The sequence below is a fragment of the Zosterops lateralis genome (genome assembly GCF_965231275.1).
Source record: "Zosterops lateralis genome assembly, chromosome: 6".
Lineage (NCBI taxonomy): Eukaryota > Metazoa > Chordata > Aves > Passeriformes > Zosteropidae > Zosterops > Zosterops lateralis.
In genome coordinates, this window is record NC_139761.1 from 28,488,800 (window position 1) to 28,515,406 (window position 26,607).

Genomic DNA, 26,607 nt, shown 5'->3' on the forward strand with positions numbered 1-26,607 from the left:
GAGATCACAGCAGATGTGAAGAAAACTGTTTAGCAAAGCAAGCAGTCTGTCAAGAAAGGCTTATCTCTGATAGTGTTGAAAATCTAGTAAGTCTTTTAGGTTGTTAAGAGCAGTGAGGCCTTGCAGTGCTCTCTGTTTCTCATTTTAACTGCAGAAGGTATTAAACTGTTTAATACATTTTTTTTTTTTCAAAAATAACACCTTTTCTATAAGTGCATTTAAATATTGACTTAAGCAAATTAGTTTTATCACACTAATTTCACTGATTAAAAGTACCAATATTAATATATGCAGGATTGAAAATCAGTACTAGGTTAGTCTTAATAGCTATTTATTGCAGGTAATGTTATTACCAAGACCTCCTTTGTTTGGCAAGCTCTGTAGAGAGAAACTAGAAATTGGTAAGCTGTAAATACCATCTCACCTTCATATTTAAATGATGTTTTTTCTATGCTTTCACGTCGGTAACCCTGTTTCAAACAATATTTCACTTTCTGCATTTTCTTTCTAGTCCTGAATATGTATATATACTAGTAAGTACTGAGAATTAAGGTAGTTGTCTCAGTACAGTTTTATTATTTATTACCCATGGTGTAAATATTGAAATTTCTTTAGTGTAAATATGTATATAAGGGTGTCATTGTAATCAAAGGAGGACTCTGAGACCTTTTGAAACACCATGCAGATGGACCGTATGTAATCTATACCACCATGGTACAGCTATAACTTAACTCTCTTAATCAAAAAATAACAAGAATGGAAGTGCGATAATTTGACTATATTTGTGCACACCCTTTAATGTGTTGTGCTCCCTAAGAAAAGTCTCTATCAGTATAGTCAATGTTTGAGCACAAAAAAGTAGTGGTATTTTCTTGGAGTTTCAGAAGCTACTAGAACTCAAATATGACTAAAATAGAATTTTATTTCTAAAATTAGGCTTCTTTTTAAGTACTTAAAATCTCTTTTCTCAAATACGTGTTCTAGAAGCATAAAGTTGGAACAAGCAACACACTCTAACCTGTAACTTATTAATTGTCTCATAAGTAGTAGGAAAGGCACTAGTATTTAAGAAAACAGAAGTTTAATTTCATCATGGCTTAGATAAGAAGAGATTAATTTTTACAAAACATTGTCAATTATTTTATATATATGTGTGTGTATACATATATATATGAAAATATTAAAGTAGTTATGTCAGTAAAAAAATGTAAGGGAGATAAAGCCTCAAATATAAACAACCTGATATACAAAGAAAAAAAGCACCAAAAACACAAGACAAAAAACTATTATTTTCAGTATTTACACATTTTTTTGAAATAAAAGGTGTTTTTCATAGTTGATTCTTGTTCATTAATACAGTCTTTGCTTTTAAATTTATTAATATTTTTTATATTGTATTTTAACAGCCTTTTGCTAAAATCAATACTTAATAGATGTTATAGGATGTTATAGTTTAACAGTCACCTGAAATTGTTATTTTCACTCCTTATTTTATCACAGCTGTAAATTTCTGTGCTTTAGAAAGATTGATATGAATTGAAATCGGAGATGTTTTCAGTTTCTTAAATCATCTGTCGTATCAGTGATTGTCATTATCCAGTGTTGAAGTGTTTCTACATATCTCCCTATAAATCCACTAGTTAGGTTTGATAACGACTGTGAAGAACAAACTATTTTTCTGTTTGATAAGCAACCTAGCATACCAAAACATCATACAGTACCACATGCCCTAGTTAGCAGTGGTGTTGATAACACAAAGCATCAGTTTTCTGAAATATTTTAGTCAAAATAATTTAATTTTGGGGTTTTTTTTGTTTTTTTTTTTCTTGTGGGGATTTCAGGGAGAAAGCCTACTGGGACAATAGACAATTCTCCATTCTTTTTGGTTGCTTTTTTTTGTTGTTTGCTTGTTTTGTTTTGGGGGGTTTTTTGTTTTGGTTTTTGTTTCCTGTTTAGCCTTAAATTAAAAAAAAAAAATCAGTTCATTACAGTTTCAGATTTTGGTAAGAGAAATACTGCATCATCTCCCTAAAATCAGAAGTATAATTCTATAGCTGAAGAAGCTTAGCCATGTACTACTGTGGAATCAGACGCATCTTTTGCTAAATAATCCCAGCCCCTCACAAATGGACCCCTTGTGATGGTCCCATGGTTGTTACATAAAGACATGGGAGAATCCTTTATAGTTGCCTCGATTTTTACAATGTGTAGTGCCTGCTGACCAATAGCAGTTTGCCAAGCTACATATTTTTATAATGTCCTATACATGACAGTATTTTCTACATAACCATCATGAAAGAGTCCCAGTTAATGTTTAAACTCTTTTTGTTTGTTTTTATTGTTTTACAATGAGTTACAAGTTGGAAGCACAAAATAGGAATCTGTTTCTTAAGGTTTGATTTTTCCTGTTTTGACTGCCTGTTTATGTACAAACTATGAAAAATGAATCTTCATACTGTTTAACATACATCTAAAATATTTGTGTGCGCATATGTACAAACCCATATTTTGCTAATACGCAACTTTATGCATTCACAGTGTCCCAGCTTTCTCATATGCATTAAGAGTTTTAGTGCAAAAGTATGTATACCTATTTTATGAGGGACTGTCAATGATTGTAAGTAACAGAACTGCTGAAAGTGTGAAAATTTGCTTTATTTATTTCTAAATAGTTTTGGTTAGTAACTATATGAGCATATGATAAATTCCATTGTATAGCACTTTAACACTTATTTCTTGACATAAAATAGTGTAATTTTTGATATTTTATAATATTTATATATTGCAAAGATGTCAAAAACATGCTTTGAATAAGTATTGTATGTTATGTTTTGAAAATTGGAATTTTACTTTTTTACTACTTTTATAAAAAGAAGAGTTTTTCTGTCATGATCTAATACTTTTAAAGGAGAAATGTGTATATAAAATTTTTAAACAGAGCAGTGCTTTTTTAATATGTTCAAGAATTAATGTTAAGCATATGTATATTATTTAGAAAAGATTATCAATAAATATGACTCCTAATTCTTTTTTGTGTTTATTTTGAACACAGAACTATAACAAGCTATTGACCTTTGCTCAACTAAATGAACATTTTTAACACAAATCATAAATATTTTGCAGTTATTTGTTATGAAGGTATTAGTTGCATGTTCATCCATCATGAGATTGATGCTTACATATTTTCACCTGCTTCTAGATTTAAAAAGATCAATGAATATTTTAGCAATTAGAATATTGCCCAAAACTCTGTAGCTTCAGCGTAACTGTTGTAAGGTATGGAACACAGTTTGCTGGCTCTAAGTCCTTGCTGTAGAATGGTGCTTTATGAAGTGCCAGAGTAAATGCCTTTTAACTTCTTTCAGACGTAGGCCCTGTTTGTTCATAGACTGATAACTGTTTCTAGTATGCTCATTGAACTTGCTGGAATTTTTGTTTATTTATAGTCTTCATTTTCCCCAAGAGGAGGAGAGAGGAAAGAATATATTCCTCATATGGTCAGCATATTTTTGAGTATTTATGTGAGTTCACCATCTTGATTTCAAGTCATGAATTTGTTTTTACATGCACAAGCATGCATATTTACATGCATTATTTATCCAATTGACTTTAAATTCCATTAAGTTCCAATGAGTAGGAGAAAGATTTTTGTCTTAGGCATTTTTTATTTCTTTTAATTTTCTAGTTATGTTGTTTTGTTGTTTTATTTATTTTTTTAACTGTTCAGTCTAAGGCTTGTAAAGGTTGATTTGCTCCTGAACTGCTTTGTTCCCAGACATTGCCATCTTCCCCAACTACCACCAAGTCCTCTCCATCTGATCCCATGACCACCTCCAGAGCCAATCAGGTACAGTATCATCCTACCATCTACACCATACTTTTCACGGGTGACAGCTTGCAAACTGGAGAAAAAGATATGGTGGGTTAAGGATTTATTCGTTCATTCACATATATACACCCATAACCATAGATATCTAACTCTTGTTAGAAATTGGCAAAGTAAATGGAAAATATTTTGCTTCTTTTAATTTGTTTTGGTGGGCTTCGTTAAAATCTCTGATGAAAGCAAAGTATCTTTTAAAATATTTGGTTTTGTTTTTTTTTTCCATTTGATAAATTGCAACTGGTGTGTTTGTAGACAGGGTAAGTCTTGGTTTATATGTTTGTGTATATATGCACACACGTATTTACTTCCTGGATCAGTTTTAAATTAAAGTAGAAGTACCCCTAAACCCATGCTTAAATAGCTGCAATTCAACCCAGGAATGGCAAACAGACTTCTTCATTGCAGAATTTTGAAATGTGTTTGTGGACAGTAACATAGGGGCATTATTTAAATATAAAAGTATTGTAAATGAAAATTTATTGATGAAAATTTATTGATGAAAGAGGAAGTAAAATTAAATCTCTCTAAAAACTTGCTAAACACATCTAAGTATTTTAAATTAATATCATATTTTTAAATGCATATACTGTCCGTTTAGCAGCCTGTTAATTGTACACATTTATTTTAATTGGAAAAGTTAATGTCCAGTTGATTGTGTCCACAAATTATCATATTATCTTTGTCTTCCCTATGAAAATTGCAAAAATTGTTACATACTATGCTTTTTAGAATTTATTCATGCTTAAAAAATACCTGATTTATTTTTAATGTGCCGATAAACTTAATGTACTTTGTGTTCAAACAATGTAAGTTTTTAGTATATGCTGAGTTCCCACAGTCTGTTTCAGTTAGCTGAACATTGCTATCAGATCTTGCATAAATAATATCAGATATGAGAAAAGTTTCCTTCACAAGCTAATTTCCCCTCAAAGTTAACACTGTTATTAATTACTGATTTTTGTGATATTTTTTTGAACGACTTAGAACTTGTGTATGAACAAACAGTTTCACATGAACAGAAGCGTATTAAAGCATTATACTTTTGATCAACACATGACATTTATTGAAGGACATGTCAAATACAGAAAGTAATGGAATTTAGAAAGAAATTATACAGATAGAGAAACTACTAAGAAAAAAATAGGTTGTGGTATCCTTGAATTCAAATTGAAAGCCTTCTTCATCAGTCTGCTTCCATTCCAGCAACAGTTACTTGGCTTCATCATCATTAAATGACAAAGATAAAATCTTTGCCGACAGCTAGGGATATTTTATGAGCTCTGTTCAGCTTTTATTCTCTCTCTTAATTTTAGTGTTTAATTTATTTTAATTAGAAGGTTTTGAAAATTATTGCAGAGATTGTTTTTTAAAGGGTTCTTACTATTTTTCTTTTCTTTTCCTGATGATCATTATTTAAAGTAAAAGGAAGAAGTGCTTTTATTTACAGGATGTGTTAATTAGCATAAGAGAAGCACCAATTTTGCATCTGTTCTATGCATTTTATTTTATCAGAATTATAGTGTAGTGTATAAACTTTAAATGGCTTTCCAATAGCTAAAAAATACTTATGTTTATAGAAAATTGTTTGGTGAGAATATTGTCAAGTAATATACCTAAATTCATATACCTAAGTGACATGTATGCTTTGTGTCCTGTCTATATCCCAAATTACATATTTTAATGCATTTTATTCATAACCTGTGTTCAATTCAGTTTTCATACAAATAATCAAGACCTTTTTTGAACAGCATCAGAACTGTATATATGAAGAAGAGTAATGAGTTCCTTAATTGACTTTTGGAACTGCTGTTATTGTTAACTATTGAAATTCATACAGGTTTATGATTATTTTATCCCTTCTCATATTTTCTAGTGATTTCTAGCCATTCCAGCAGGAAGCACAAAGCACATGATAAGGCAATTAAGGCCTTTCTGTTCATCCTAGTGATAAGTGACATCACTGGCAATTGTTCCCAGACTGTAGTGGTGATTAGCATTCAACACCAGTGTATCGACAAGTATCTGCACTGCGGCTGTCACATGGAAATAGGTTCCAACACAATAATCTCAAACCTGTATGCAGCCAAGTAAACACTCATCAGGAGAGTATTAGAGAACAACAATAAATGTTTGTTTTGATATATGGCTGTGTATGATGACTCTCAATAGGAAATAGCCATTCAGGTATGGGTTTTCTCACAAGATGTTATATTATGATAACACGAGAGAGCTTAGTTAACTGGATGGATGTCAGGAAATTCAGTGTTAAAGGTGTAAGATAAATTCACAGCACAATGTGTTGTGTGGATAAGGTAGCATATTAGGCTTAGGATCATTCAATTTTCTGTAAGATTTTAATCATGAGAAGATGATCTTATCTATTAAAGATTAGAAAGGTGATTAAGCAAGCTTTAAGCAATGTTTAATGCTGGGTTGCTGTTAGAGTGAGATTTTTAAGCTGGGTTGGAGGACTCCCCCATAAGTCATTGCAATTAGAGAACTGTTGAGTCTGTGCTTTGATGAGAACAGCTGATGTGTGCCTTGTGCTGTATAAGTGTGTCAGTTGTGTTCCCCTGACAGAGCTTGAACAATTTCTAGACACACTTTTTGATACAAGAAGAAAATAGCTCTGCCAACAGAGGTCAGAGGAAGCTAGGCAGGAAATCTGGCTTGTATTAGATCTTCCTTTTAATGACTCACTTTGCCTCCATTCGGATGAGGTCATAACTCCTTTGTATGGCAGTTTCAGCTTTTGACAAATTGTTTTTGGAAAAATCCAGTATTTGTGAACTACTTGTTTTATAATTCTCAAGAAGAGGATAGTCTCTGAAAATGCCTTATCTGGTGGAAGAAAAGTTTCTTTAGAATTATCATGTTTTGTATTATACTGAGGTGCCTTGGGTGCAACAGAAACCTCTTTGTTGGAAGTGTTTTTCTCTTTAGTTCTTTGTTCAGGAAGTTATACATCTGTCAATATTATTCTTGTAAATGTCTTATTTTTTCAGTGGAACTTCCTTGGGCCTTTATTCACATTAAAAATCCATACACTTCAAACTTCCCAAGGAAGAAAGAGCCAAAGAGGCAATAGAATTAAAAGGCAATGGGATTTCCAATAACGTTTTTCCCCCCCCCCCCGTCTGCCTATTGCTGAAACAAACTCAATCTTTCTATACTTTCAGACTACGAGCTTTTGTGTTAGACCCTCACAAACTTTGTCAGCTTTGTTTATAGCCAAACACTGACAGACATATAGCTACAGTGGTGAAACTGTTCTGATGGCCCTGGAGGTGGCAGAATATAGCTTTACTTTTATTTACCAGGAGGAGGAAATCAATTTTACTTCTCCAAAGTACACTTCAAGAGGTAATTTCATCTCTAAAGTGATAAATAATGCACTAAGCAACATATAGAACGTGCTTGCTTTTCCTGTGTAGAACCTTGTAAAAGTACAAGTTTTAATTATTATTTTTACAGTTAAGTGACTTTAGATAGACCTGTATTTCTATAATTAAAATTTTACATATTTTTATTCATTTACAAGATTAAATTTTCTACTTATCTTCCTGCTTTACTGATTTTACTCTAATTTTAGAGAGAGAAACACATAAAGCTAATTTTTTATTTCTCCTTTGCCTGTTTGATGTATACCAGTAAAGGACACTTGTATATCTCCTTCTCCACTCCTCCCTTTTTCCATGAAATTGGTACCACTGCTGACCTTTGCTACTGACTTAAGAGAATAAAAAGCCATAACACACATTCACACTTATTAATCAGTCAGGAGAGTGATAGGTAGGAGTCCTTTTCCCTTGCCTTACAATTTAGATAGGCTTAAGCTTAGCAATAAAATAGGATTTATCATAGCAAACTTTGAGTCAATAACTTATTTGAGTCAATAACTTATTATAAACCTTTTACTTTTACATTTTTAAAAGCTCTATTTTTCCCCCATGGCATTTGTATTTTTTGCAATTATACCTTCTATTTTGCTGCTTTGTTATTGCACTTGAAAGTCCTATTTTATAATTTAGTACAATGTAATATAAATTTTGTGGAGTGCAGTTAGGTGTAGATTTTGTTCATTCAGTCCTCAGGTTTCCTTTTTTTTGTTTGAGTGTATCTATCTCATCTTGTGCTTCAGTATCTGTTATAAATAATACTTTTCAACCTTTTCACATGATGGGACTGAGCCAGTGTTCTTGGTACTGCCTGTACTCAGCAGGTACAGCACAAGCATATGGCTATTAAAATCTTGGTATTTGGAATTTGTACTTTTGGCTTATATTAACCTCTCCACTTTATGCAAAGTGTATAGCTCGCAATGTGATATAATAGTGTACATGTAACTAGAGATTGGGAGATTAATTGATGTCTCTAAATTGTAATGATCAATGCACCCAATCTCCCTCTCTAACTTCAAAGAATCAGCCTATCCCTGTTTGTAAAATTTCTTGCAGAAGTATCATCTTTTCGTTCCTCACAGAAAGGTAGGATCTGAAAATAAAGGCAGTCTGTAAAGCATACTGACAGCTTTTAAAGAGTAATTGAACTCATATCAAATATATAACTTCTTGTGGGAGGTGGAGGAAGAAATAGGAAAAAAAGCTTTGTTTCAGTCATCCGTTATCATTAGGACATGGATTTTTAAAATATGTATAATAAACAGATTCAAATTATAATTTTTTATCAGTACTTTAATCCTAATGCACAAATACTGAGTTTTAGTGATGATCCCAGGATAGTCAATAGCCATTGTAGGCCATTGAATTATCTCAATTTACCTTTGAAATTTGATGTGAAGCTTAATTTAGATATTGTGTCTTGAATATTTTAACTGTGATATTAATTTTTTTTTCCCCGATTTTAATGTCAATTGTTACAGTAGTGTTGAGAAAATCTGTTTTCTTTTTAGGTCTTTCACATATCGACTAATGCTGGATGGATCGCTTGATCTTTCCAAATCTCAGTGTTGTGCATTAAAAAGTCAAAGTCAATATAAAAATATTTAGCGTTTTTATAAAAGGTGCTATATAATTTAAAAAGGGATATAACTTTAATTTGATTACTAAGAATATTTGCTATGGTAATTGTCTGAGATAACAATTTGACCTTTTGTCAACCTATCTGATTTTTCACTGATGAATACAACCATTTTATTTACTCCAGTTGATGCTGTTGGTGGTCTACAATACAAACTTAATACTCTGTTTGAATGAGACTTTATCTAATAGATAGTGATTTATATGGACCATGACTATATAGTGAACCAGCTTGTTTTAGTTTAATAAGTCAGAGTTCCTTTCTTGATTAAAAGTTGCCTATGGCACACTGTGGATAGCACATAATAAGTAATGTTTGAGACAGTATATCTAGAAAAGGCTCCAGTTCATGTGAGAGGATTCCAGTAGAGGTTCCAGTGGTTTAGATGTAGCTTTTCCTGCTTCTTTTAGCTAGAATCCTTCCTTTAATGTATAAACTCTAAGCAGAATTAACCTACCCTGCATGGACTAACTGTAGACTTTCTTCTGGTCCTTGTGTTAATACATTACTTGTAATATATTTTTGTCCTTTAACTATTTTTTCCAGTATTTTGCAGTATTTGAGCTTAATGTTTGTTTGCATTGTTTTCTTAAAATAGATATTTAAATTATATAAAGACATGTAAATAAGAATTTTTAAAAAATCTTATATGCAAAACAGTTTGGGGATTTTACTCTTCTTATAGTCTGTTTCTACTTTTCCCCTTGGGACAAGTATGTAGGTAGTAATTGTGATTCATATTCCATACTAGTTTCCTTTTTTCTCTTCCACTGCACAACAATTATAGGGGCTACTGTTTACTGTTCCTGTCTTAAATGTAGGAGAAATGTCAGGAACATAGCCGAGAAATGGGGAAAAATGTAGATTCTCACTGAATACTCTGAATACTACTGGCATGTCATTCATAAGATGTCATAAATGACTTGCAAGTTGCAGCCCTGTAAGTAAAAATGTGATTCCATGTTCATGTATCTTGTTTGGAATTTATGCTTAATAATAATTAGAATAATTAAATTTCCTATTTCATTCCCCCTTCAAAAAGATACATCTTCTCACTGTAATGAGCAGAATTCCTATTCCCTTCTATTAAAGTGGATAAATGACTTAAATCTCCTCATGTTATAAACTCTACCTGGTTATTAGAATTTTTTTGGTTTTTTTCCCCCCATAGATAAAAATCAGGACGTAAAAAAAATTCTGAAACAAAACCCCCACATATAAAAGTAAAGCTTAAAAAAAAAAAAAATAAACCAGATACTGTGTGTTTATGAAGACTTAGATAATTTAGAAAACGTAAAAGTCTTACTCTAGTGTGGCTTTATGAAGCCTGCTTTTGATGCAAATAATTTATTTTTAAATAATTCACTTCAGTTAAGATGCTGAGATCATTACTGTTTAGACTTATGACTTTCATGAGATCTATTCACTTTAAAATATTTTGTAGTGAATATGTAAAAAAGATAATGCTTTTTTGGACTGAATGCATTCTGTTTAAACTTGTAGGGTTATCATCATCTTGTCTTATTTGAGTTGTTTAAGAGTTCAAAAAGTCTCTCACTGTAATTTAAGATGTTCTTTCATTTAAGGATATTTGTAGATACGATATATATAGGTTTTGGCATTATCCCATGTCTCCATACTAAGAAAAGGTCCTATCTGCTTAGAAAAAATGATTATTAAATATATAAAATTTGGAGAATACACATTTTTTCTCTTTGCTAAAATATGATAAAGATTTTCAAATATCCTTTGCCAAAGGATAATTTAATTTCTTCATGGTTTTTGTTTCATTTTAAGTATAATTCATTTATCATTAGAAAATTAAAATAAATAGTGTGTTATAAAATTCCAGTTGTATCCATGTTCATGATCCTTCCCAAATAAGCTAGAGTGAAAGTTTGCAACATTTTATTCTGTGATCTAACAAAGGTTAGCTGTGACTTTGAGTTCTTAATACTCAGATTTGGCATATGGGAGATGTTTTGTTTCATTCAAAACTACAATTGAGTGAAAAATCCAACCATATTCTCAGGTATACAGGCAAAGAGTCACTTAGTGCCTTCTTCGCTGTTTGAATGATCCAGACAAAACAGAAGAGCAGAGCAATTTCCAGAATGCAAATCTGGATGGCTTTATTGTTGTTTCTCTGCTGCGTAATCAGTCACATAAAGGTTTGACTCCAAGTTTTCAGTTATTTGGAATTTAATTTAGTGGCTTTTAGGGAGTTCAGAATTTATATGATCAAGGGTTGTATGAGAATGTGGAAAGAAACACTAAGCCTGTAGAGCTTACTGTCACACCAGGACAGATCCTGTATGGCAGACTGTAATGTAGAAAAAGCAATACCATGTTTTTCTGTCAGGTGTTAAGCTGAGTGAGGCATGATTAGGCCTGGCCTTAGAAGATCCTGCATGTTAGTTAATTGGTGTTTTTGTGCTACCTGAAATATTTTCATTTTCACAAGCTGTTTTTAGGCATAGTGCAGCACCACATTTTGCTATAGGCAGAGTGCTAGATGCATTGTCCGTCTTCTGCATGCTTTGAGAATTCATCAGTGGTAAGAAGATAGATGTGAAACAAACCCACCAATTATAGTAGGTCTCTGCCTGATTTGTGTGAAAAAAGTGTTCTTTGTATACAAATCATAGAAGCAGGTTGATGTGTTGCACTCTATGGAATAAGAGGTGGAGGTTTTTGCTTTTCCAGATGTTAGCTGCATCTGTTGAGACCTTTGCCTGAAGCATCACACCCTAGATTTCAAATAGTCTATATCAAAACAGTATGTAACTGTATCTTATTCAGAAGTATTATTCTCTAGCTTTGTGCTTGTAGATATTTTCACATTTGTTGGTTTTGGGTTTAGTTGGTTGGGTTGGGTTGGTTGGTTAGTTGTTTTTTTCCCTGAAAGCAAATTAGACCTCCTGCAAGTAATAGCAGATATTAAGAAGCATAGTTTGCAAATAGTGGATCAATGGGACTATTGTCACTGTAGACTCTAAGTCTAAGGGTACACTGGTCTGTTACCTGCCAGTGATTTATATTTGAATCTTTGCAGCCTTGAAGAGTATTAGTCTGGGGGTACAGAAGGTCTGCTGCCTCTTTCATCTTCTGTTTTCCTCTGCTTCTCAAATGGCACCTCACTGAATGCAGCCTTAGAGATCAAAGTCTTGCTGGACTATTTTCCCCCCTTACAGTATTGAACAATAGTACACTTCTACATGGTAAATTACTCCAAGTGAACTTACTGCCTCTGATTTGGATGGGGTTAGAAAAATATGGTTGAGATTTTTATTTCTTTAAAGTTTCTGGAAGCCTGCACTTCCACTGCAGTGTAAATTCTTTTTCTAAGTTTCTAAGTAGCATAGTACAAGATCTCAATGCTTCTCAGCTTTTAATGATTATCTTTATTGTCTTTATTATAAATGCAATGAGAACTGATGGACTTTATTCTCTTAATAATAATTGTAGTAATTGTGATAATAAATTAACAGCTGCCCCCTATCCATGAGATACTGAAATGCAGTCTTTATGTGGGCTCTTCTAAAGTGTTACAGTTATGGAATTAAACTGGTTTATGAAATAGATTAGACTATGATTAATGGCATTCTATAGTAAGAAGTACTGAATCAAAATGCAATACCTTAAAACCTGCAAACCTGTGCACATGTATAATTAAGTGATGTAGAAAAAAAAGAGAAATCAAGTCAAAAGATAATCACTTCCTTGCAGAAAAATTATTTGTAAGAATAAATGTAAATTTTAAAATAATTTTTAATAATTTGGATTTTTAAATTTTTAAATAAAATATTTTAAATAAAATTTTATTTTTTTAAATAAATCTAGTCTAGAAACAGTATATCACATTGTTTTAGAAACAGAAGGACATTTCACAGGTTGTATTTCACTTGTATACCAGCAATTTAGAGGCTGTTTTATACAAATTTCTGTTTTAATTATGTCATAAGTAATTATATACAAAAAAATGATACACATTAAATTAGTAGTCACAGAAAAGACTGATTGGCTGTGTAGAATGTGTGTGTGTACTCTCTGATGGTTGTCTTCACTGCATCCAATTTCAAAGTAAACTGAAAGTTATGCCTACGTTACATTAATAGGAACACAAATGAATCAGGGTAAGAAAAGGAGGAGACTGCAACTTTGATAGGATGAAAGTTATGTTTTGAAATCTGAATTTAAGTGAGATGGGAATAACTTATAATGCATTTATTGAACTCTCTCTAAAAAGATTCTTTACTGTAAGAAGGATCACAGTGAATATTTGTTAAATAGAAAAAAGGGACAAATGTATTGTGAGATCAAAAAGAGTTAGTAAATCTATTGATTTCCTCACCTCCATCTCATTTTTGAGACAGGTCTTTCATTTTTTTTTTTAATTATTTTTCTTTTCATATTTTTCAGTATCTTTTCTCTAAAAATAAAAATAAATTGCCAGCTGTTGAAGCGGAAGAATGTGTATATAGTGTTCATAGGAGTTGAGATCAGAGCAAGAGTTAGATGCAAATTATTTTTCATTGTGTCTTTAAAAAGGGATATTTAAATCAAATTTACTCAGATGCTGCTTTCAAATTTACTCTGTGTAAGGTATTTTTCCATGTTAATGCACACGTAATATTACACATTTGTAATATAGGTATAAAAACATGTAATGTAAACATGTGAATATAGCCATATTTGTGCCCCACAGCCTTGGTTTGCATAAGGAGTAATTTCTTTTTCCACATGAACATTTGTGTGAGCTTATTATCTATGCAAAATTATTAATAGGTGCAAGTTATCTATATTCAAGTATTGCCTGTGCCTACTGCTTGTCTATGGATAGTTTGCCTTAATGAAATGTGTCTCCCATTGTATGAGAAATATAACTCAGAGCACAGATGTATGGAAACAATAAGGTTTGCAAAACTGTGGTTTAAAAATAAATATATACAGTTTTCCTACTGAGATACGTATGTATGATCTAAATCCAGGATCTACACATTTAACAAGGAGCATGCAATTGTACCTTCACCTGTCTCTTGTAATTGTAGGGATTTTTTTATAAGCTAAGTTGACTTTGATAACTGACCTAAGTAGCACCTCTCAAACCTTTTGCTTCTGCTAAGTAAAATAATTGGCGACTTCTGTCTTGTCTCCATTTATTCCAGGTTTGTTTGTTTGTTTGTTTGTTTGTTTGTTTGGGTTGTTTGTGGGCTTTTTGGTTTTTGTTACAGCAGTAGTTACTCCTGGCTTCCTCGTGGCTATCTTGGTTAAACACATATAATTACAAATTTACAAGAGTTAACCAAGAAGTAGATACACTTATAAACTAAATATATAAATCAGCTAGGGTGAATATTAAATTCTAAGCCAGCCAACTACAGCTTAGTTGCAGTTAATGATATATTTCCTGAGACCTACAGCTTGATTTTGCCTTATTCTGTTCTCTAATCCTTCTTAGAGACATAATGTCAGGCTCTGAGAGGAAGGTTTTGAATTGAATTGTCAGAAGACTCTATTAGCATTAGAGAGCTATGGAGTACTGTAGCATTGCTTATTAAGTTTGGGAACATCACAGAATCTCAAAATCAATTAGGTTGGAAAAGATTTCTGACATCATCAAGTCCAATCAATGATGTAAGACCACCTTGTCAAGCAGACCTTGACACTAAGTGCCACCTCCAGTCATTTCCTGAACATCTCCAGGGGTGGTGACTCCACCACCTCCCTGGACTGTTCACTCCAATGTTTAATTACCCTTTCTGTGAAGAAATTCCTTGTCGTGCCCAGCCTGAACTTTCCCTGGGAAAGTTTGAGGCCATTTCCTCTTGCCCTGTCACCAGCTGCCTGAGAGAAGAGGCTGACCTCCCACCTCACTACACCCCTCCTTCAGGGAGTTGTAGAGGGCAATAAGGTCTCCCCTGAGCCTCCGTGTCTCTGGACTCCTTCAGCTCCTCTGTATAGAATTCACTCTCCAGCCACTTCACCAGCTTCATTGTCCTTGTCTGGACATGCTCTTTCTTCAAGTGAGGGCCCAGAACTGAGCACAATACCTGTGAACTAATCACCTATCCATCCACCTTAGGGAAACCACACTAAGGAAACTATGTCCTTTCTGTAAGTTTTTCATGACCTAAAGAGACATGGTTATATAAATGTTTTCTGTTTAATTATCCTCCCTTTCTCATTTGAAAGCAATTTTCAAATGAAAACATCTATGAGAGAGTGTCCCTGAGAATTTCATAGATTAGTTCCTGCTACACAAAATTCTATTTTATTAGTTAAAGATTACTTTATACAGAAATGTCCAAGCTTCTGCTGCTGGTCACCTATTGCAAAGCCAGGGGTTCAAAGTAACCATAACTCTTGGTGCTCTTAATCTTGTTAATTCATCTTGATACACCAGGTGCATTTTGCAGAAGCCAGATTTCCCTTTCCATCATCTTTATTCCACCATATTTATTTTATGTGTATTGGTTGATGATGGTATAAGTTTTATCTTTAATTTTGCCCTAATTTTGCAATCTGTGAAAAAAGTTGCTTGTGCAAAACTGGTGCCAGGTTATGCCAAGATGAACCATTAAAAATGCCATGTTCAGTCTTTTCTTCTATTTGTAACTAAATAGACTGGATATGGAAGATACTTCTCAGACCAAAGTTATATTATTTAGATTACCTAATATTGTTAAGACCAGAAATCTGGTTTCCAAGAAAGATTGGAGAGTCCCTTGAAATAATTTTGTAACAGACTGTGGGTTTTATTCCTAGATTTTGAAATGAAGCCATCTTTCATTTGGTCTGTGCATCAGACTTATTTTTGACATGATTGCAGCTGGGAAATTCTAAGACATGATGGACCTGGGAAGAAGTGGGGGGGTCCACTCACTGTGTCTGTAGAGAGTGCAGATATGTTCGTGCCTTTCATATGGACTCATTTGGGTTTGTTTTTCCTTACTGTTTTTAAAATCAGCTGAATTGCAAAAATATTATTTAAAGAGCCACTGCTGAAAAAGTATCTTCTCTACTCTCTACCTGAGCTGAAGCCCTTCACTAGATACTCAGTGCAAGAGAACTGCTTCTACTTACAAGTAAATCAATTATATAGGCATTCTTATATAGCAGTATATATTTATAGTACAGAACTGTGTGTGCATACGAAAGTATCTATAGTAGCGATATGTATTCAGATGATTTTGGATTTGCTTCATTTATTTTACTTTTACTTATTTTTCTGTAAGTCTTTCTATTAAATCGTATGTCTGTGGGAATGGTGAGAAATTTTTTTGTTTTGTTTTGCAGTGTTTATTTGGGTTTTTTAATTGTTGTGTTTAGTTAGATAATGTAATTAAAATATTCCTCCTTTTAAGAGCTATTTGGCTTTGCCATCTTATTATGTGTTTATATCTAAAGCAAAATGGATGTTTTCAGAGAAAAAAAAAATAAAAAATTATTTATTTTTAGGAAAACATTTTTAATTTTTTTCATAGTGAAAAACACCATGAAGCTATAAACTGTCTGAAGGAGAAAACAAGAATAAATATGCTCTTATTTTCATGGACTTGAGACATTAATGGGGTTACCACAAGGGTTTTAATTAATGCGTGTCTCCCCTTCCTTTTTATGGAGATCAGAATAATCACCCCAGAATTTTAATTCCAAATTGTGTAGGAGGGGATGTTAGGGTTAGTAAAATTATTTTATTTTATGGTCATGAAAACTCAAAGGTGTTCATTTAGACAAAACATATTCAGCTACTTACACTTTCTTTTACTGCCTTCTTTCAATATCTACCATTTTTTCAATCCCACAGATTCTCACTTAAAACTTCAAATTTCAAAAGATGAGGATATGATAACTGTGATAGCAAAACTGAGGACTATTTGTGAGCATGTAAATATTAAATATAGAAATAGACAGTGTATTTTAAGAAAGAGTTTAACAACTGTCATGTTTTTTGAGAACTTTAGTTGCTTCTTTTGGGAATTGCAAACCTATTGATATGAGTAACCATAAAGTTCCTCCTGCTGATGATCAAACTCTCTCTTTTGGCCTTCCACGAAAGGATCTCAAAGAGCTTTGAGCAAGAAAGAAATATCCCTTTTTTAATGGTCATAATGGATCCTTATTTTCCATGCCATAGAATTGAAATGATTTTGCGGATTCACCTTAATTCCATATATTTTAAAAGAGAGATCTCCTGCATCTCCTGCAGATGATACACAGTTGATAACTTAAATTTTGCTCTGAATTGTCAAATGGTTCCTGAATTATTGTGCTACATATCTTGTAGAAATCAACTGTGGCAAAGATCCTCTGAAAACAAAATAAAACTCTTAGCCTTCTTTTGTCCTGTCAGTCCTACAAATAGAATAATTTTAAAATGCAGTTTCCAGAGACTGATTTTCAGTATTCTTACCAGTAATGAAGAAATATGATTTCATATTTTGATTTAAATCCTAAATTAAATTAGAAAAAGTTTGGCATGCTGTTAAAATAATGTAATCTGGCTGGCATGTTAAAACATAAAAATCTCAATGTCTTTCTAATATCCAGGGTTTAGTTTTTCCATCATTTCAAGTTTTAGTCAGTTTCAATGAGAAGTGTCATTGACAGAGGAATGGCAAGTCCCTTAGCCCATTTCTATTGGCTATTATTTCCTCTGAATTTAATTAAATAACGTAACTAATGCATATAATGTTGTGCATTGATTCTTTTGGAAGAACATAATTGTATATTCTAGCCAGATTTATCCAAGTTTACACTGGAAACTGTGCACTGTTGATAGCTGTGATGCTTTGTAATGTTAACAGTGTATTTTCTTCTTGAAAACTTGTACTCCAATCAAAGGGTTATTTTAAAATACTTTTAGTTTTCTCTTAGACTAGCAGGTCCATTGGCCATTAAAAAAAAAGAAGCATCAGTCTTCTAGAAATCAATGGAAAATTGGTTTTTAGAAGCCTGCTTATAGGCTGTCCAAGAATTATTATTAACATCTTAGTAAATCTCTTGTATTGTGTTAGCCATAGGATTTTTTCTAATGATTGCTTCTCATCAAGTGCAAGTTTTCTAATTAAAATACAGCATTTCATTCAGAGCAAGTTTATGGCTGATCTGCTACTGGGTAGTACCTGTCAAGCCCACGCATGCAGTCTTTTAAGGATTCTCTTGAGGAGTGCAGAAATGTCCTATTAATTTATGTATTTACCTTCTGAAGCTTGGTTAGGAAAGCAACCAGTGCAATGCTTCTTTGGTCAGTGAGTTAATACTATGAGGAGCCAGAGTAACATCTACAGATCTGTGAGTGGGAAAGCATAAAAAAAAAGGGTGCACCCACTTCATCTCTCTGTCTGTCAAGAAGATCAATTAACTTTTGAAACTGTAATGGGTTTTATGAGTTCATAAGTTAGATCCTCTCTAATGTAAAACAGTGGGAGTTATAGTGATACCATCAGGGAGGCGTATTTGGTTTTAAAATAATGTACATTATCTACATTTTATGTCAATTATTTTGTATTGAGAAGTGTTTTTTTCAGCAATTCCAGTAATGAAATTACATTATATGGTTTCTTTCAGTTAAAAGTATCCCAAATTGCTATACTTAATAGTTCTGTAAATATTCATGCATTTTTGAAACCCATCCTTGAGTCTGTGGAGTGTTGGCAGGTGTTCATAAAACACCATGCAACAAATTATATAAGAAAGAGAAAAAAAGGGAAATTTTAGATAGGGGGAGGGAAAACTATGGTGATTTAAAATAGAGAATAGAGTTAACGTTCTACCATCACTGAAGGTTTAGTCAATACTGGACAGAGCTGTTAGTATTCATGCTTTCTGTCTTTTTAAAGATGTTTCATTTGAACAATGGCACAGCCAATATGGATGTCTAATTTTCTATGTATACTGCATTCTCTGCAACTGAGAGAAAATCTATTAGTTTTTTTCTCTTGTGTAATTTAGTATGTAACCAGCTCATTTTTTATTTTTTTAATTATAAAAAAGTGAAAAGTATAAATGGAGCTTCTCAAAATACATTATACTTCTTTGCAAATGTAATTTGAAGCTCATGAAACATTAATGCATTAAATATGGAAGATTGTTTTTATGCTACTGAGAAAAAAATTACCAAAGTTTCTTCTCTGTGTTATTAAAACTATGTATCATAGAGAATTCATGGAGGAGTTGGTTTACTCCATTCCCACAGTTTTGAATCATGTTTTCTTGAGGGATACTTATGAAACTACTCAGTTTTTTCTGTGTGCATATGTGAATGTAAAATTTTAATAATACTTTCTTCAGGACTAGTCTTATAAAATCAGCCACCTGTATAACCAACCTTGTTTAGCAATTATTCTTTCTGTGTACACAACTTGGCTGTGCACACATTGTGCTTTTGAAAGAAGAAGCCTTTCTATTTATGAGTTAGAGCCTACACACACTGGTGACAGAAGAGTAACTAAAGCAGGCACCAGGGAATATTTTTCTTTTTTCTTTAAACATGATTTGCTAATTCCTTGCTGTGAAAAATTTGCATTCCAAATTACATCTTTAGTTAAAAGCATGAAAGAAAAATCTTAATGTTCATACTTTAAAGTGGGCAGAATTGTAATTAGGTAGTTACACTAAAAGAAGTGGGAGTGACTTTTTTAAGTGCCTCAAAGAGTCAAGGTTTAATATCAAATGCTAATTGAAAAATAGTATTGATTTAAGCCAAAAGAGCAATTTGTGCAAAACATCCTTACACAGTCTTATCTCTAGTAAATATTTCTCCTGCTTAGTTCTGACTTTCTAAGCCTTGTGATTTCAGATGTAAATTGTTCCCGACTATTTAAGTGGAAGTTAAGATTCTATAGCATGATAGTTTTCATGACTAAAATAAAATGATAAATGAAACTTCAGCTGAGAGAGGAGGTCTAAAACTGGAGAAATATAAACATTTGTGATAAACAGTAGTGTCAGTATCAGACCAAAATCCTCCTGCAGTATATGAGCAGATAAAACCATCTTAAAATATCTATTTGTTCTGTCAATGTATTATATTTGTAATAATCTAGTATGATTTGAGACAAAACTCAGTTGCAATATTTTTTTAATGGATTAAGTTAATTTGGAATTGTCTTGAAAGAAACTGTAATTATGAAGTCAGAAATACCACAAAGAGGCAATATTGGGAAGTAGCTAAATTATATTCATCTTGGAATAATTGCAGGCAACATTTGTGAAGGGAATACTACAAGTATATGTACTGCTTGTGATGAAAAGAAAATTGTATTAACACAAACATGACTAGAAAAAGAAAAAGTGTATTATGTTGAGGTGCAAAGTAGCAGCTAATTGCTTCCCGTAATCCATTGCAGTTGTTCACACAGTATTTCAGTTCTAGACATTCTTTTGTAGAAAGAGAGAAACTGAATTGGAACGACATTTACAGAATTCAAACATAGTCAGGAAAGATGAAAACTTATGGTCTAGGTTTATTTACATGATGATCTAGCTAAATTTACAAAGAGCTACTTTACTTTTTATGGATATATGCCTGTTTTTGTAAATAAGTATCAAGCAAACTATTGGAAAAATGTCTCTAAAAGATATCTCTATTCCTTCTAAGAATTTTCTCTGAAGCCAATATGCACAATCTGGAACTGAGCAATCAGGAATTCGTTCAGTACACCTCTGAAAAAGTAAATTCATGTTTCAGCGTCTGCATGAATCCAATATGGAATCCAATCCAGAGATACTGAAAATATTGAAATTCCAGTAGCTTCCTTGAGGCTACACATGTGCAGTAAGTAGAGATTTGCTGTGTAAGGCTGCTGTTGGAGGCTGAGCCCCACTCTGACATGAGCAAACGTGTCCAGAGCAGCCTAGCAGGCTAGGACTACCTGCTGTGTATGTGGGGTGACTCATGACCTTTCAGTAGCTCGTGCTGCCTTGAACTTGTGGTTCTCGGTGGCTGTGTAGCCAGGGGGTTTCCAGGAGTTGCCTGATACAACCAAGCATGCAGGCGTCACCTTGCCTGTAATGAATTTAGTTGTCTTTCTGCTTGATTTAATTAGAACTTCTCTCAACTCTTTAGTTAATCCTAATTTTTATCTCAGATTTTTGTTATAGTGCCAGTTCAGTTTAGGATGGTATGGGGCTACTCACAAGCCTAGTGAAGCAGTCTGTTTATCCTGCCACACACAAAAAATCCTGGTTATCTTACTTCTCACTGACTGCTCTCCACAGGCATTGGTGTGTTCAGAAGACCTTCTCACCAAGTGCAAGCCTGTAGTCATATGAGCAGCTAAAATAGAAAGAAATTTTCAGAGATAGAACCCAGAGGCCAGAGGGAGTTTTTAAAACAATTGATGAGCAAGACAAGAAAAAAGAAAAAAAAAAAAAAAAGAAAAAAAAAATACATGAAATAGAACGCAGCAATTTACAGTTTAAAGTAAATGCAGTTATTTGCTTCAGAGACTAAAATGTAGAATTGTGACAAATTAGGATGAATCTGTTAGATTAGATGGAACCTTTTCTTTAAAGTGCTTTTCTGTTAAGAAAAAATAAACTGAGAAAGTAGATGAAAGATTTAATGGAAGGAAAAAGAACAACTGTTGCAGAAAATTCATGGAATAAGTTATAATTACACTGTTGAAAATAAAAGAGGGAAAAGGAAACTTGAATAATAGATAAAAAGATCCTTGGTTCATTAATCTCTGTGCAATCTCTTAGAAACATTTATGTGAGGTGGAATAAGCAGAAGCTGATGAATTTAAATATTTCCACTGTTGAATTGTTGGGTTTGTTTTTTCCAAGTTTTGATGCTATTTTATATAATCAGTAATACTTCTCTTCTGGTGTAATTTAATACAGGCATGTGTCATGCCACCATGGGAAACTTGAAACCTAAAACCATTTTTTCAACCTTCTTAGCACACAGTTACTCTAATTGGTGTAACAGCCATATCAAGTGCTAATTCTTGCTAGCTAGGCTGCTTTTCATCCTTCCACTACATTTATCAGCATAGACTTTGTATTAGCTGGGTGTTATGTATGGTGAGTTTGTGATTGCCATACCCTTAATTCTAGAGACTGTGAGAAGTGATAATATAACCAGACGAAATATTGTTAGAGAAAAGGAGGCAAAGAAATAAAGCAGAAGAGAAGTGAAAGGGCAGGAACTTTGCTGTGTGTAGTTGGAGGTCTTTACATGAGAGGAGTGGGAATGAGAATTGGGAAGACAGAGCATGGGGTAGTAGTGCAGATTTGGTCATGGTTCTCCCCATGAAAATATTTAGCATGTATTCATATGCATTCATAGCTGCTCAGTGCAGATTATCTCTATGCAGCACTGGGGAGGATGAGAAGTGGCAGAGCATAATCACCAAACATCTGGCATTCCACAGTAGATTCTGCTCACTTAGCTGAGCCAGGACTTTCAGTTTGGTAAATCAGAGGACTTTTAGGCAATTCTGATGTGATATATGAATGCAGCATGGGCTTATGCAAATGGGCTGTCAATAAATGGAAAATATTTAGAGAATTGACTGATACAGGGTTTAGGCGTCTAGAATTTATGTGAGCTACTGATGTGATGAAAGTTAAAATCAGTTTGAATTGTATCTCTGGACACAGTGGTGGAGATCCTTTAAGTACCAGTCCTCTTCCTCTGAAGGGCAGAGTTGTATTAAATCTCTACAGATTTTATTGGGAACTGAGGGCAGCAAACTGCTCTCCAGTTTGAGCCCTTCTTACATTCCAGGTTTCTTTGACTTTTGTCAAGGCTTTTAAAGACACAGTCACGTTTCACTGAAAATGTTCACAGAGAAATTACTTCATTTCTATTATATTTGTAATAGTTGGATGACTTTTGGGGGAAGTATTATACTTTTTGAGCCTGATTTTGAACTTGCTTATGCTAATGCGAATAGGATGAGAGTGATGCCTGTGGAAGTGATTAATTTGGTTTGTGAGTAAGCAAATGTCATAATTGAAGTCCTTAATTTTTATAAAATCTATTTGACATGAAATAAAGGTTGAGTTACTTTCCTTTTCTCTTCCTAGAGCATTTGAACAAAACAAATTACATGTGTGCTTATTCTTATGCATATGTAAGTGTATGTTCATAATTGCTGTAGATACTCTCCTTTTTGCATTACAAATGTAGATATAGCCAGGAGCATACACACAAACCTGGAAATGTAATCTTCTTGCATAGTGAAAGATACCTTTATTGGATCGTTCAGAGCACTTATTTTGGGTAGCAGTTTTGTTTCTCACTTCTGCATCCAAATCAGTTTCTGAACCTGTAATCTGTAAAAGGAAAGTAAGTGCACTGTCCAGTTTCCCTGACAAGTAGATAAGTACCTTTTTTTAAATAGTGGTCATGCAGGTAACAAAACCAAATAAATAATATTTTATTTTTCAATTTCTGAATTTTTTTCTACCATTTTATGCCTTTTAAGTTAGTGACTGTATGGATTTTAGGCTTCAAGAGAAAAAAAGTAATTATTTGCAGTATTTTTTTTCTACCTGCACCTAGACCGCTGTGATCTATCTAGTATGTTAGATACTGTGTTATTATACAACACAACCAATGTTTGCCATAAAGAGTTGATATTCCAATATATAAACAAGGGAAAGATTTAGTGAATAAAACAAATAGATGTAGAATTACAAACTGGTGGCAAGATTAATACCCCTAAATAAATAAATAATCCTAAATATAGTTTGTTTTTAAAAATAATTATCTAATTTTTTAAATAAAATTTTGAATTAGTGTTCATGAATACAAGAATGTTACAGCTGAATATCTTAAAAAAATACAAACGTAGATCTTAATTTTAAGAAGAGCAGGATTGCTTAGGTTTTATGTAAAATGAGTATAGATGCATTTATGTTTTGTTCAAACTGAATTTTCACTAGAATATAGTGTTTTTGTCCTAATATAAAATAGAGGCATACCGTCTAATTATTTAATACATATATATTTTTAAAAGATGTCTTGTATTTAAATATGTGAAAAATTCACCATGGCTGAGATTGTATTTGAAAGGGTATTATTGATATATTCCTAAACTAACCATTTAAGAGGGTTGCCAGTGAAAGAAACAATAGTCTGTTTCTAAATCAGATTTAGAAAAGGGTATCTTTATTTCTGAAGCAGACGAACTTATATTAATCCAGCACATTAACATTTTTGGTTTTTTTCAAAATGCATCGTAATTTTTATGTTGTTTATAATGCTAAATACAAAGACATGTCTGGACAAGGAGAGAGTGGATGAGTAAGGAGAAGGAGATCATTCTTTATCTTTCCTCTGTTTAGACAGATAATTTTGCTGAATAACTAGAGCTGTTAGTGGCAAACCTAATGAACTTTTGTGTGTCAAGTAAGGAAAGTACCAGTTTTTTGTTGAGAAAATTTTTCTTGTTGCATAGAGAAGAGCTCCTTTTTAATTTTGTGGATGAATTAAGCCATTGCTTTATTTTACTCACCCTTTAAAATAACCCCAGCTGTATAACAGTAACCTGAATGCTGCATGTGTAACTCTGATATTACAGGTGCAACAATACTGCCCTGGCATTAAATATTCTATTTACTTCTGAAATCACATGTATGGTTATAAGAGTGTATTTTTGTACCCTTTTATGTTTTTAGGTTTTTCACTTAAATTTACACAAGCACTTACACCTGACTTGATCAGAGCTATGCACATTGCTTTTCAAAATCTCCCACAGAACCTGTTAGTATGTCTTAAACCAGTGGAGGCAAGTAAATGTTTTCTATAGTATGCAGCACAAAACCATAATAATGAAAGCCATGCAGTGCTGCATTTTTGAAGTGTTAACAAAAAAACCAAAATAAAACAAAACAACCAAAAACAAAACAAACCCAAAATCAAAAAGAGCCAGCACAACACTCCCCCCCCCCCCGCAAAAAAAAAAAAAATTTGCAAAAATCTGGACAATTCTTCTATTTACCAATCAGTTAATGTATTCTGTATCTAGAACTTAAAATTACCAAATACCTTGAACTACATTTAAAATTACTAGGAGGTGTCCTGACTTAAAACAAAGTCTACCTACAAATATATATAAAACATTTCATAATGTATTTAAATATATATACTGTAATGTTTGTTTTTTTATTATTATTTAATGTATGGGTGGACAAAATTCTTTTTCAATTTTTTTTCAATACCCTACTTCCACATTACCTTTAGAATAATTCAGCACCTGATAATTTTATATTTATTTTATAGAACATGTTCTGTTTTGATGTCAATGAAATTCTGAAGAAATTAAAATTTATCTATATAATTTAAAACAATTCAGTACAAAATACAGTATGGTATATTATTATTTTTCATGTATATATTGTGTAAGTGGAAAATATAAAAGTTTCTCAAGTTTCTAGTATGCTGGATTCTCAAAGATATGATTTTCATGCTAACGTAACCATTGAAAATATCTGAGCTTTTTCTAGCCTTAAAAAACTTATTTGTAAGACATGTATTTTTGTTTGCAATTAGTTTGACTTTATATTGAGGCAGTAAAAAGAGGATGCTACCAATAACATTTAATTGATATATATTGATTTGTTGCTAAGACTTTAGATAGAATCTTGGTGAAAGTACTGAAAAGTGTTGCCCCTACACATATTCCACAAAATTCGAGTGAATTCAAATCTGAACACAAAACTACTAAAACCAAAACTTTTGTAAAATAAAACATCATATTTATTCAATGTCCTAAAACAGACAATACATTAAAGCTTTGAGACACATTTGTAAAATGTATATCAAAAACAAAAGTTGTGAAAAATATGTATAAATATTGAGTTTTTATCCTGGGCATCATTCTTCATTCCTGGTATTAAGTCAATAGGCAATACATTCATTGACATTAATTATGTTGACTGAGTTTCAAACTTGTTTAAACAGAAGGAAAGGTAGGATTTATAGGTAAATAACCTTTGTTTGAAGCCATTTGGTAAACTTTTTAGATGTACAAATGCCATGTTTTGTTCTCTCAAAATCTCAGCTCTTAAATACTCTTTCCTGTTGAATTTAATTTCTGTAGGCTGAATAATAATAATAATACACTGTATCAGATAATCAATTTCCATACAGTGATGTGGGTCACAGGTTAAAGAATCAAGATCATGTCCTCTTCAAGACCAGCTATTTCATCTGCCCATGGTTTAGCCAAATGTTGTTTTGGTTGTGGTTTTTTGTTTGTTTTGGTTTTTGTTTGTTCTGTTTCTTTCTTTATTTTTTTTCTTTATTTTTTTTTAATTATTGCTACTATAGATGTCTTAAAGGAAGGTAAAGAATTTCAGACAAATTTTGCCAAAGAAGTTGTTTTGCTACGTTAGCCTGGAAAGAGAGGAATCATGAAAATATTCAGTTTGATACAATCTAAGATAATCTTTCCATATGAATATAATAGCTGCATTTACTTAATCTTTTGGTCTGAACTGTACTATGCTGAAAGCAGTATTTTCTGTGGGAGAATGATAAAAATGATTTTCCTGTTATTTTACCTTTAATTCTTCCTATTTTACATTTGAAACATGCAGAGCATTAAAAGCATGATGAGCTGTATTTCTTTTTAATTTTTTTAACCCCTTCTTTTAAAAACATGGTAACTAACTTGCTTCATTCTTTTCCTTCCTTTTATAGGGTAGCAAAAATATTA

The 26,607-nt window shown here is 32.6% G+C and overlaps 1 protein-coding gene across 8 annotated transcripts in view; it reads left to right on the forward strand.

The window, feature by feature from the left end:
- NOVA1 (NOVA alternative splicing regulator 1) overlaps window positions 1-26,607 on the forward strand; it is a 179,592-nt gene that overhangs the window by 112,923 nt on the left and 40,062 nt on the right. For all 8 annotated transcript variants that reach the window (XM_083863738.1, XM_083863731.1, XM_083863732.1 and 5 more), the window contains one exon: window positions 3,776-3,847. In XM_083863738.1, the coding sequence (XP_083719864.1) occupies window positions 3,776-3,847 (72 nt within the window). The remainder of the gene's footprint in view (window positions 1-3,775; window positions 3,848-26,607) is intronic.